Raw genomic sequence first — 13,954 nt, 5'->3', positions numbered from 1 at the left:
ATCTCACATCCTGCCCCAGATTCCTCACACAATGACTTGAAATCAACACACCCTATAAACTGAGAAGAGGCCTAAGAGCACCTTATATTGCTTACAATAGCAATAGCCCACCTTACATACCGAGCTATAATAGTAATTTTGAAATAATAATAATTTTGAAACAAACAAATGAATTTCAAAAAATAAAGAAAAAATAATAAAATTCCTAATAAATTTGAAAATTAAAAATTTATGTTATGCAAGGAAAGTAACAATTTTTTCATACTGAAAAGTAAGCATAGGTTTAAAATTCCAAAGCCGATTCTTCTGACATGATGAATAGCTCTTTATAGATGATCCTGTTGCTTGATCTTACGGTCTTCAGTGTACCAAGAGAAGATTATAATGTGAGGTTGGCAAAATACCATCAACATTTGGAAAAAAAAAAAAAAGTTTTTTCAGATAAGCATCAAAGAAACTGGAAGCCATCAAGGATGAAAAAAAGGACAGCAGAATCTTTTTTTTAAAACAAGTATTGCAGTTGCAGAGGACACAAAAGATGCCATTAATACTTTTCCTTCCACAATCAAAAGGAAAAAATTAAGATGGCAAGACTCTGCATGGTATGGAGCTGCAAATTCTAGTTTAAGCTTCTAGACTTCAGGCGCAGCTAATACTTGGCCTTCCTTCCATCTGGTTCACACTTGTATGGAAGACAAATCAGGTTACCTCTCCTTAGTGAGCTCTATTTTACCTTAAAACTTGTTGTGATGGAGGCAAACTTATTATCTGCTGTCTCAGGATTTCCAATCAAGTAGTCCCAGCTTGTGAACATCTTCCAGCTGAAATTAAAACTAGTATCATCCCCACCACCTTCTTCATTTGCATTCCTTGCCATTCTACAAAAGCCAGAAAGACAGATGCAAACCTTGTTAGAACTAGTTCTGCTATGTGAGCATGATTTTTAAACTGTTCCTAGATCATAAGATTGCTCTGAAAAAAAAAACACAAACGTATATTATTATTGCAGTCAGTCATGATATATTAAATCTGGAAAGTTCACTCTGAAACAACAGAGAAGGATGGAGATTTTTCCAATTTAGACAATTTATGAGCTCACAAACACATTTTGGTGAGAAAGAATGAAATTATTTCATTAACACTGCAGAGGAACTCTGCTGGATAAGAAACTCAATAGGAAAACAACATCAAGATGATGTCTTATGTAGAAAGCTGCAGAGTATCCTGAATTGCAGTAGGTTTTATTAGAGATTTCACAAAGAGAAAAAAAAAAATCTAAAATAACAAGCCAGAACAAAACCTGACTATACCATACAAAATTATCACTAATACAGTTTTCTATCTTCAATTTTCATCTCCTATGCACTTATAAACAAGATTCATAACAGTATCCAGAAACATCAAATTATTTCTTCAGTGATTTGACTTAATCTTGACTACTAACTTCTCTATTTCAAAGTATTGTCATTCATGTTATAATAGTGGTCTTGCTTCTGCATACTTTGTCACTTAATTAAAACCATTAAGCATAAGAGTGGAGTATATTGGTCAGTTACGAACCATTTAACCTTCAGTATTGTATTGGTTTCTTTGTTAGGAAAAGGCAATGCCTATTTTAAAGATCATGCAGCAGAATTATGTTACTAATATCAATACATTCTACATTTTTAACTGGCCGATAAAATACATATTCTCAAATCTAGGGAGGGGCTAGTAAGTAAATAATACAGAAAATATTTCTGAGCTGTTATCAACCAATACCAGCGTTGTTTTGATATTTTTTACTACTCATATACAGAAGTGACAGAGATCAAGAAAGGTTCTTGGTAGGATCTGCCCTGCTGCTGGTTTCTAGATGAAGATTATTCTTTCTTGAGAGTTGCTAACGAAATAGCGAATGGTCTTGTGGTTGAGTCTTAATTTCTTTGAGACCAGAAGCGTTTCCATTTTATGTTATGCACTGGAAAAGCTGCAGAGAGGAGCCCTAAATCTACATATTTCCCCTAAATAGCATAATAGTGCTCATAATCCTCACTACCTCTCTCACACACATTCCTTTTTCCAGGTCTCAGTCAACGGCAGAAAAATGGTAGCACCTTCTCTTACACTGCTTTTAGTTTCTGTGCCCACTGTTTTGCTTTTTGGAGAAACAGCAAAGAGCAGAAGTCTGCAAGAACTGCTCGTAAGACTACCTAAATACTGATCAGCATTAGTGTCATATTGTCAGATGGAAAGTTAGCATGTACAATGTAATTGTTGCTCAAAGATATTCCTCTATTTAGGCTGCAGGGATTTTCTGCTAGAAGGAAATTATTTTTTTGGTCTGTGTGACAGTCATTGAAATATGATCATCTGAGACTAAGACTTTTCTAATCTTGACAGCTACATTATTGAAAAATATTTTAAAAGACATTTTCAAGCCAAATCATTTTTTTAAGTTGTATCATTTTTTTCCTCCTCCAAAAATACATATATGTAACTGAAAACATTTTTTGTCTTTTTCTGAAATGCTTCTTGCCCTATGCAGGAAACCAAGTAATATTTGAAAAAACAGAAGATGAATTAATCTAGTGCTCATGTAAGTGAAAAATACTGACTTCAGCACAAAACAAGTGCAAGTGGAAGTAGATTAACTGCAGTTTTCTTTACGTTCACAAGTGTCCTTGAATTTCAACCTGTAATGCTCCGATTTTTTTCACTGTAGGCATCTTTTAAAGCCACCTCTATAAATAAATATATTATTGTGCTAGGTGGTCACCTTACTTAAACCAAGACTATGAAAGATTGTATTCATTGGTGGCCTACCTCCTTAGAAACTATCAGAATTATCACAGTTTATTCCAATAGTGAATTTGGCTGTAAAATAATAACAATTTTATTTCATTTAAATTCTGGTTCTAAGACAAAATTCAAGTCCAGAATTTGAGATCCAAAAGGCTAATATATCACGAATTGTACTGCCTAGACCCTGTTTCACTCACCTCTATGCTTCCCACTGTTTTAACGTTACATTCTGAACATTATATTAAGCATAGTTTTCACACTGCTGGAGATTATTTTGCATTCCACAGAACATTAAACCCTTACTGTGGTTAGTAGCATTAATTCTTCCACACCACTGTGTAAATGTGACCTAACCACTATAGTCTTGCTGAGAATCATTTACTACTGACTGTGAGTTACACACAGAATTATTCACGATATGTTTCTTTCTTTCTTGTCTTCTTTTTTCATAAATGAATTCAACTCACATAAGGTATCATTAAAGGTAGAACAATTGAATTTCCTGGATGTTAGCTGACATTCTGCTAGATGCAGAGTATTATGATAAGATGGGCTGTTAGCTTTGTTCCTTAATTTATGCATTCATTTTTCATTTTGAAGTTGCAGGAAGGAAGTGTTATGTTATTTCAGTAAAGATTTTTTTCCCCCTTCCACAACACTGCAACACAGCTGCTGGTGCAGAATAACAGATAAGTAAATACAGGCTGAAGGAATCTTATGTGACTTTGACATTGCACTTGATCTTGCATTGTCCTGCCCTTACAATTATCATATTTTCAAAATTATAGTCTCAGTGGTCAACAGTGGAATTTTCTGCCTTTTTGTGTGTGCTTTATTCCAGAGCCAAGGAGAACTTACGTTCGAATGACAATCATAAAGCTGTAGCCAATAGTCCCAACTCCAACAAGGAAATACGAAAGAGGCATCCTGAACTTGAGCCATCCAATTGTCCTCTGGTTATTGTAGTAACCATAAAAGAGTACAGAATACTGTGCAAAGCCCTGAAAAGCCAGCAAAAATTATAATGTCACGTCTATCAAATATGCACGTGATCAGAAATTTTATCAATAGCAATGTAATGAAACATTCATTTCAATACATTCAAAACAGTTGTAAATATTACTATAATAAATCTCACAGTTTGGAAAATCTCTTCTTTCATTTAGAAAAGCTTAAAATATTTCATGCCAAATTCCAAACCTTCTATCTTTAAAACTCTTCTTGGGCACTACGTCTACAATTTAATGAGTCCAAATCTTTTCATCCACATGTTTCTTGTTGTAAAGACAAGAACATTTTGGTTTACAACATTTATTTTACAAATTACTTGCAGATGAAATGCTAGATTTTTAACTTAATTTTCACACTTCTAAAATTCACTTGCATAGCCTGTTTGGTATAAAATTCTCATACGTCTTCTCAGTCTAGCAATGTTTTTTTGCTGCTCATTGGGTGATCATTCAAGATATGTTAACCAATAGTTAGTTGCATATTATGGATGATTATTCATTATGCAGGTTTTTTTAACACTTAAACTCCAAGGCTGTAAAAAGCACAATGTAAGCGTACCTTCTTTCTCAGCAATTTAAAGCATATCTTCTTTTCTAAAAATCGTAAGGAGAATTACCCTCTCTTCTATGAGTCAAATATTGCTGATTTTTCAAAGTAATTTACTAGTACATAAACAACTGTAGGCAATTGCGGGTATCTAAAATGATCCAAATACCTAACGCTTCCTGATAATCCTCAGGTTAGAGCAAGAACTCACCTCCTAAAAGGAGACTGTATCCAGAACCTTTACAAGGATAGCTCAGCACATGCACAGCAGTGGCAAAGCTCCAGCTGGATGTAATGATTTAAAGTCAAATAAAGCATATTTGACCATGTAATTGATGGATAGAGCATGCATTATTTTGAAACTAATGCAGTGAGCTGAGGGGTTTGTGCATTAAAAGCCATTTATTTCCCTTCTGTTTTTCAATTGCTTGTTTTACCTACAATAAATAACACCTTTGTCTTATATATTACTGCAAAACACATACTTAATATATTGTAGCTCTTACCACATATGAAATGAGTCACAGAGTTATCTGAAAAACTTAATTCATAAGATGAAAATGAAATATTAATATATGATAAACAGAAATATTATTCAAAATGTCTTGATTTGGTAATCAACATATCTCATTTTTCTTCATATTAGACTGGCTTTGAGAGACATGCCTACACAGAAGATGTAACAGTATGTTCTACTCTGATAAGGGAAATATTGTTATAGAACACATTTGTTACTAATTGCAAGTAAAACATCAACACCAGTTTTGACACGTTGAAATTCAATAGTATGTCTTTTACATATTTTTGCTCATTGAAGTATCCTATAATTCCACCTTAGCGCAGGTTTCAGCACAGTCTAACACAGCTCTCAAGAGCTTTTTGGATCCCTCAGATTTTTAAAATGTTTTTTAAGTCAGTGTGTTCTGCAAAATCAGTGAGTCACTCAGTATGTTGTCTCCTGGGCTTTACCTACTGCATTTCACCATGAGACCTGAAGTATCTTTAGCTATGTAAAGGTAAGTATACATGGAAGATCTCTTTCACTACTTTCTGAGACTAACAAAAAAGAAGGGTGAGATAAGAATATTGGTCAAATGTGTTATTGTAATGACCTTTGAGAGTCTGAATTTTTTAGGTTTGGATTATTATCTGAACTGCAAAATAAAAAATGTTAAAACTTAATTCCAAGTAAAGTATAACAAAATCGAAAACTGTTTCTCGTTGACATGTCAGTAAAATGAGTATAATTGCAAGCCCACAAAAGCAGAAGATATGTTGAGCTCAAATTTTCTTTACTGTCTGAAAGATTAGAGGCATTTGGTGGGTTTTTTTAGGATGAGATAATGTTTGCTGATGTGGGTTCATTTATTTGTAAATTACTTGGTAGCATAAAAGAGCTGCTAGCGGATGAAAGATAGTATTTCCTGTGCTCTTTATTTAAGGATGTCATTGTCTTCAGGGAGTATTTGTAAATCTGACACACGTCAAGAAAACAATTTTTTCCCCTCAACATTTCAGGGGATCTATCTCTTTCACTGCCCTCTTCTATGTTTATTACCTTTGCATTTGGTCCTTGTGTTAACTGCTACTCTGTTATTTACTATACTTTCTTCATCAGAGCTGTCAGATTCTGTTTCTGACAGTTATTATACACTTCTCCTCTCTTTCCACCATCTGTCTTCATTTATCTTTTCTCGAACATGTTTTTTTTAAAACATTTATTCCCATTTGCTATATAAAGCTCTTCTAGTCATAGAATCATAGAATGATTTGGTTCGAAACGGACCTTAAAGATCACCTAGTCCCATTGGCAGGGACACCTTCCACTAGACCAGGTTGCTCAAAGCCCCGTCCAACCTGGCCTTGAACACTTCCAGGGATAGGGCATCCACAGCTTCTCTGGGCAACCTGTTCCAGTGTGTCGCCACTCTCAGAGTGAAGAATTTTTTCCTTAGATCTAATTGTAATCTACCGTCTTTCAATTTAAATACATTGCGCCTTGTTCTACCACATCCTTGCAAAAAGTCCCTCTCCAGCTTTCCTTTAGGTACCGGAAGGCTGCTAGAAGGTCTCCCCAGAGCCTTCTCTTCTCCAGGCTGAAAAGCCCCAACTCTCTCAGCCTGTCTTCATAGGAGACGTGCTCCAGCCCTCTGACCATCTTTGTGGCCCTCCTCTGGTGCCCCTCCAACAGGTTCATGTCTTTCCTGGGCTGAGGACTTCAGAGCTGGATGCAGTCTCTATACTCTTTACAAAATCTCCAAGTTACTGTGATTCCTTTTTCTCCAATATCTCCCTGATGTTTAAATTTCTCATTTTATAATGTCATCATCATTATCTAACTTCCCGGCTACATGTCTAGAGGTATTCTTCCTGTCACTCAAATATACAACTCCTGATGAACCAGACACAGTGTCCTTTTACACAGCAGTCATTACAAAATGTTACATATGTGTTTTTTTAGAAAGATCTTTCTACTCTTTTGTGTCCAAAGAGAGTTCATAATTTTATGTGGCAAAATAAAGTGAAAGTAATCTTTTCACTTTACATACCTTTATAGAGAAAAGACAGACAAACATTGTGATTTCTATTATCATATTAAGTTCAGTCATCTACAGTTAATTTGAAAGATTTGCTTGTAAATGAAAAAATAGGAATATCTAGTCAAGTTTTTTCTGATGTTCTGTCAAATTACAACCTGATTCTTCCTCCACTGATAGCTGAAGATGGAAAATAGAGCCAAGGAAGCTAAATCAAGAATGAAAATTTGGCATCATCTGAGTCTCCACATGAAGGCATTGAGCCACAAACCGAGGGATCCTGTTTGAGATCTACATGTCACGAGATCAGGGATCTCTCCACATCTTAACCACACTAAAAAATTGCAGTATTAGTGAGAAGCATGGACACTATGTTTCTTCAGGAGAGATCAGAGCTGGTCTCCTGTTGGAAAAGAGACAGTTACGAAAATCTGCCTGTGTCCCTCCTGGGATTGCCTGTGTAGAGATCCACAGCTTGCACAATTCTCCTTATTGCATGGGTAGAATGGTACCTCACATGGGCCAGACCTACATGGAGAGGCCACTTTTAGATGAGTTGTTCTGCAGACAGTTGGGGAGGCTGAACTGTAAACTGGAGGAACCTGCACCTGAGTTTATTTTTCCAAGAAATGAGTCTGCTTCCAAAATCATATTCACACTTGCTGTTGCTAAAACAAGTGTTACAAGATATGCATATGCATAACTCTTTGAAAGTCTTGGTACTTCTTTCAGAAGGGAAAGAGTGCAGCAGATTGAGGGAGAAATCACACTTAGTTCAACGGATGCTGCTTCCATTAATCAGAAGGAAAACCTTAACTAGATGGTCGCTTCCTTTCACAGGTGAAAAGCACCTATTGATGACATTGACTACATGGCGTAGAGAAACCTAAGAGCCTTCTAACAATTGTATTGTAACACTAAATTTATCATCAGCTGACTTTATGCAAAGTTGTATCATCTTTATATAAAGAGGCTGACTACAGAAACATACCACTTGCAAAATTAGATTAAAGTTATTTTCAGAAGAAAAAGAAATATGACTTAATTAGGAAATATATCATTATCTTGTCAGTACAGGAGGTATAGATCCTCAGGCTAGACTGGGCATCACATCAATGGTAAAGAATTAAGACATGCTTCTCAGTTCAGCTAAAATATCTGTGTATTCTATAAGACTGAGAAAAACTTAAAATAGCACTTTGTTTTAGAAAAAGCCTACAGAGCACATTATTGGAATTTCCCTTTTTTTTTTCTAATTCATCCTCATTTCTAATTCATTCTAATTTTCTAACTGCATCCTCAAGGTCGGAACCTTGATCCTGTGAAAACAGAGGACCAAATTCACCCATAAGAAATGGAAAGTCAGTACCCAGGGATGTGAATCCAGCTTTGAGACTTTTTGCATGTGTCTTTGGATGGCTATGTATACTGATATGTGCATGTGGACATTGATTTTCATTATGTTTTGTCTGAAGGAAACATCTATATTGAGAACTTGGGCGAGGGAGGGAGGGGGGGAAGTAAATTATTTCTGCTGCCCTTTTCTCCGGAAGTATTTCATATTAAATCTCTGAATATTAAATAATGAAGCAAAAGCCCATAATAATCAAAGAGTCATGTGAATATGCAGTATTCTAAGTTTATGCACTTACACTAAAATCCCAGAGAGTAGCAAAATTCATAGCACTTGCTTCTTCAGCTCTTGGGACAGTTTTTCTAGGTAAAGAGCCATATGGCTTTCCCATCAAAGCCTGGAACCAAAAAATGAAAGCAATTTACATATTAAAGGAAAATACCAACAAAAGGAAAGGATAGTGATTCGTCACTTCTAAGGAAAACTTGTTTTATGCTCCTTAAACAGCTCAGTGAGGATGACCTACTTCTCCAACTCTTTTCATTGCTCCTCACATTAATGATTGAAACTATGTTTTAAAGTAAGCACTAATGGTGTTTTCTAAATGTAAAGTGATGTTCCACTCATATCAACGGATTGTCAAGCTGTGCCCCTTACACTGAAAGGCAACACAGAAGTCCAGATTTTTCTGATGAGTGGTGTCTGTCTTACAGACAAGACCAGAAAATTCATTTTTCTTGCATTATGGATTTTGTTGGTTTTTTAATTGAAATGTATGGCAAGATGCTAGGGATACAGTTTTTTGATTCTGAGAGTCTCACTGCAGCTGGTGAGATGCTTGCTCAGTCACAGTGTAGGTCCTCATGAGATTCTTTCCAAGTTTTGCCTTGAAAACCCTTGGGCATTTTCTCTGTTTTGGCATCAATGAAAGATGGATCATGCTATTGAAATGCTGTATTATAAAGATGTTGGAAATTCCTACCTGACTCTTTCCCATCTGCTTACTAGAAGATAAGTGAGTGGATGTGGAATAGTGAAATCAGGGAGATAGCACAATATTTTTAATTCCATACATGCACTCTTTTTAGGAGAAAATATGGTAGCTTAAAGGAACTAGAAAAACATCACATTCCACAGAAATTATTTCTGCCTGAATTACATCTGCTCTGAGCAGCATTATTAACAGTGATGCTGTACACAGAGCAGAACATGAGGGGTCTTGTGACTATACGGCCATGTTCGGCCTTATCAGCACGCAAGTACTAAAGCAACTGTCAAGGATCCACGGTGCCTCAGATGCCTGGAATGTATTTTTCTATTGCAATGCACATTTTAATCAAGATACTCTACTTGTCTGCTTCTTAGTCTCATTTCCTCTCCTTAGTTTATCACCATCCCAGATCACGATAAAACAATTTTAGAAAACAATCCTATATACATTTTTCTGTCGTGTCTATTTCAAGACACCTCTCTGTAGAAAGAGCTGTCCACAAAGAAAGTACATCTTTACAGCCTTAGTACACTTTAATATTTTTAAATGGAGCATAAAGAGATTAAAAATTTATTTAAAGGTCTAATCCTATGAAATCTCACTGCAAAGACAGAAATTCGCATAACAATTCTTGAGGATAATTTAAAGATTCACACCTCAGGCACCATTACAAGTCCAAAGGTCAGTCCAAAGAGAATCATGTTTATTCCATACATCCAGCGCAAGAAAATGAAATAAGATGCCACTGATGAGCCAAAGTGGCCTATGAAAACATAACATGCAAAAAAAGGGCAGATAAGTTAAGGCTCTTACGTTATTTTACTGTAAGATGAAGTTGCTCAAAGTTTATTTAAGATAAATAAAATCAAGAAGGCTTTTCATTTTCTTCATTACCATAATTCTAATAACTTTTTTCCAGATTGCATACTAGCATTCACTGACCTGGCAGAGAAAATAGAAACAAGGCAAATCACACTTTTTTTTTTTTTTTTTGTCTGATGCAAATTGTAAGCTTTCTTGACATGTTAAGCCAACACTAGGCCAGTTTTAACAGGAAGCAGCACAGAATTAGCCAGTGGGGATCATCTTTCCAAGGGCACAAAGTACTTGGAAGTGCTGTTATTAGAGTGCTCACCAGTGTTAGGCACCAGGAAAGAACAAAAAGCCTGCGATTGTTTGTACATTTTCTTTCCCTTACTTTGCTATTTAGGTGTTCCACCTGTACCCAGGTGTAGAGGCAGTCCCATCACTGGGTGCGCAGATGCAGCCTTGGACTCCACCTGCTCTAGACCCCTGACCCAGACCTGTGCAGAGAAGAGGCTGCAGAGGAAGCAGTGAGTGCTAAGAGCCTGATGTGACGAACACTCTGCAAGTCAGGTCAAACAGAAACAACAGTTCCAATTCAACCCCAGTTTGCTGCAGCACCTCTTTGCTGAATATAGCACAGCTGGCAGTCACGTTCATCAATCTGTCAAAGTTTGCAAAATACTGGAATTCAGTTCCATTACTAGTTCTTCACAGCTAAAAAAACAATCTTTCAACAGATATTTTTACACACAGTCTAGTTGATGGCAAATAATGAGAAGCAAATCTCTGTTCAGAAGAGTTTACGTTGCTATTTCCACAGTTTTGCAAGCCTTGGACTGGATTCTTCCATTCTGTAAAATAACATTAACATGACTGGTGCTATTTGGGTCATAAGTATGCACATTTTACTATAATGACAAAATCAGTAGAAAATTTAGTACACTTAAACTGGCATAACCCCGGAGTACAAGCCCTAGTTAGTACTAACTACCAGTGTTTCTCAGTGGTTAGAAAACATATTTACTTCTCCCATTTTCTACAATTACTGCCTCTTTTTCTTGAGATTTTTATATGGAGAGCTCATCTTGAGATCAGAAAACTCACATCATCCTCACGTAAGAGCACAGAGATTACTTATGCTGAGAAGTTAACTGGTTGGAAGCTAAAAACTGTAAAGGTTTGCTGAGCATAAACTCATTCCCTCACACAAAGGTATTTAGGCTAATTAAGAGTTTTCTTATACAGAGTAGTCTGCACATAAGTGTCAGAGGAGAACTCTTTTCCTTTTACTAAAATTAATACAGTATAACCAATGCAGTACACATTCTACCTACATATAAATGCAGATAACAACTAGGTTTCTACAAAAAGTTGAAGCAACAGTTTTTTAGTCTCTGTGACACAAATGTATTTTAATGCCTACTCTTCCCTTAAACACAGACTAGCTTTTTTCCACTGCAGTTTCCCTCACTTCCCCTTTTTAATATCTAAATCCACTTTTATTCCTGGGACTTGGATTTTTATCAGCATCATCATTAAGATGACCTTGATCTTCGTATTACAAATTTGCTAATGAGGTACACACTGAGAGCTACTGCTTGGATTCATCAGAACAAAAAAAAAAATATGACTTCAAATTATTTTCCTCAGCAATATTTCGGAGCTGTTCCCTTGAAATCAAGCCTTATACTAGACTACAGAGTTTTGAATCAAACTGTGGCTTAACCGCAATTCTTAAATTACTAATATTCAAACAGAGGATTGTTTCTGCAAGTAAAAGCAATCGCAGCTTGCCTTAGCAATATGAATACAATTTGAACAGAACAAAATTTGATAGAAAGAGTAAACTTCACAATATCACACCCTGAGATCATGAAAAGGTACTATCCCACTGTGATTTTGGGACCTTCCAGGTAACAGCAAAAATGTTACTCATTTCAAATGAAAAAAATAAATAGATATAAAAGCAGGACTGGACAAATGACCCTGTTCTATTTTTGAATTCTGATTTTACAAGGAAAGAAATGCATGTGTTGGAAGTTATTACTAGCAGAACAGCTTGTGCCAGGACTACTCCTTTAAGGAAACTTGCAGAAATGTCACTCTCACAAATCCTCAAGATGACTATTATGTGTCCAGACCAGTAAAAGATCATGTGCATCTTGCTGCTGAATTTGATTTTAAATGCACATATGCAGCAGCTTCTTTCTAAACTCCACCTCAAGTGAGCAGATAATCTGTTGAGCGGTCTGTAGACCATATGTTTAAGATCATATTATATAAATTCTCCTCAAGGGCTATTTTGCAGTCCAAAACTCCACAAAGTTCACAATTTATCATTTTCCTGTTCTTCTACTGTTCTAGTTATTGCTTTTTGATGCAACCCACAGCTTCTTCCAAGGTAGCTTCTCCAAAATCCGTTTCTATTGCACTTTCATCTGCATCTCATCAGTAGTAGAGCCTCACTCAGGTACCCATGTAGTTAAGCCAGATTTCCTTCGAAGAGAGGGCTGCAGTTTAAATTCATCACTGGAACTGAAACACAAAACTGACTTGTGCTGAGAACCTACTGTCAAACACACCCTTAGTACTAACTACGCTGGTTTGTTTATATTTATGCCTAATACATGGAGACATCCAAGACCACTATTGTTTTCTCTGTGCTGTATTATAAGGTTGAAAATGAGAGAAATAATGCCAAAATACCTCTTACATAAGGCTCAAGATGATGAAAAAACATCACAGAAATAATTACAGTATAAATACTTTCAAAATAATGTGAAGGTAGGCAGCAGCTGAATCCCAATTCCATTGTTCCAGGATTAACTTCAACACTGACTCTTGAACCTGTATATTGAGGATTTTTATCTGTAAGGTGCCTAACTCCCTCTCAAGCAAATTCTAAACTGGCTATGATATCAAGCTCAATAAATATTAATGAAAAATAATACTCATTTATTTTATACTATACATCAAATACAGACATGTATTTCTAAAATATTGAAGAGTAATTTATCATTTTGGTATGCAAGAGAAATATGATACTAGATACTATTTTTTATTACTTTCCATAAATACTTACTTTCAATTTCCTTAATTTTCATTTCCCAGGGTATGCAGGCTGTCTTAAAATTCTCAAAATCTCTTTGAAATTTCATCCATTTCTGAAAGGGTCACAGATTAAAAAAAATCACCATCATCTCAGTGCCTAAAAGCTCAATTTCCCCTTGAGCTAATGTAACCCCTTAATCATCTACAGTACTGTTTGGCAGACCCCACTGCAATAGAAGCACTAGCTAATGCAGAACCATCTCCTTTTGTTTGTTCAGAAAATGTCTCCTACTGTCTTTGTGTGAAGTCCTTGTTTCTTCCACAAGAAGAATTACTAAATAATCCCTTCTTTTCATTCCATTCATTTACATTTTTTTATAATTGTTTCTGAGAATTTAATTTGTGATTTCCTTTGCTATTCAAAATTCAGATCTGGAGCTCCAGCTGTGTCATTTAATCACAATTATTCTACCTACTAGTTTATCTATTGGATAACTATAACTTCTGTAATTGAGCTTCCTGTTCCCAGCTGTGTTTGGAAGCTTAACTATTTTTTGTGAACATTAATGCTTATTAGATGTGATTACACACAACTGCTTGCAGAAAATCCAGTCTAACTAAGGGTAAACCTGACCATAGCAAGTAGTCCTGCCAAATATTCTCAGCATTTTGCATTGTTATTTTAGTTTGGAGCAAGTGTGCTTTTGAAGTGAATCTCCCAAACCATCCCAATTTACCACACTTATATATTTGGACAGCAAAGCAGTGTCAGAACATAAAACTACATCAAAAGATGTACTTGAGGTGTGCGCCTGAGAAGCATGCCGATCCATATCCACTACTAATGGGTATTTAGTCCTTAGGACCACACAG

General features: G+C 35.8%; 1 protein-coding gene across 1 annotated transcript in view; it reads right to left on the bottom strand.

Annotated features, from left to right (window-relative positions):
• TMC1 (transmembrane channel like 1) overlaps positions 1-13,954 on the bottom strand; it is a 58,610-nt gene that overhangs the window by 22,266 nt on the left and 22,390 nt on the right. The window contains 5 exon segments of the mRNA XM_086629915.1: positions 734-878; positions 3,643-3,785; positions 8,531-8,629; positions 9,880-9,986; positions 13,113-13,194. Coding sequence (XP_086486041.1) covers positions 734-878; positions 3,643-3,785; positions 8,531-8,629; positions 9,880-9,986; positions 13,113-13,194 — 576 coding nt within the window.

Source organism: Tauraco erythrolophus, chromosome Z (genome assembly GCF_009769465.1).
Source record: "Tauraco erythrolophus isolate bTauEry1 chromosome Z, bTauEry1.pri, whole genome shotgun sequence".
NCBI lineage: Eukaryota > Metazoa > Chordata > Aves > Musophagiformes > Musophagidae > Tauraco > Tauraco erythrolophus.
The sequence above is the reverse complement of the archived record's forward strand: the minus strand, read 5'-3'. Positions and strand labels throughout refer to the sequence as shown.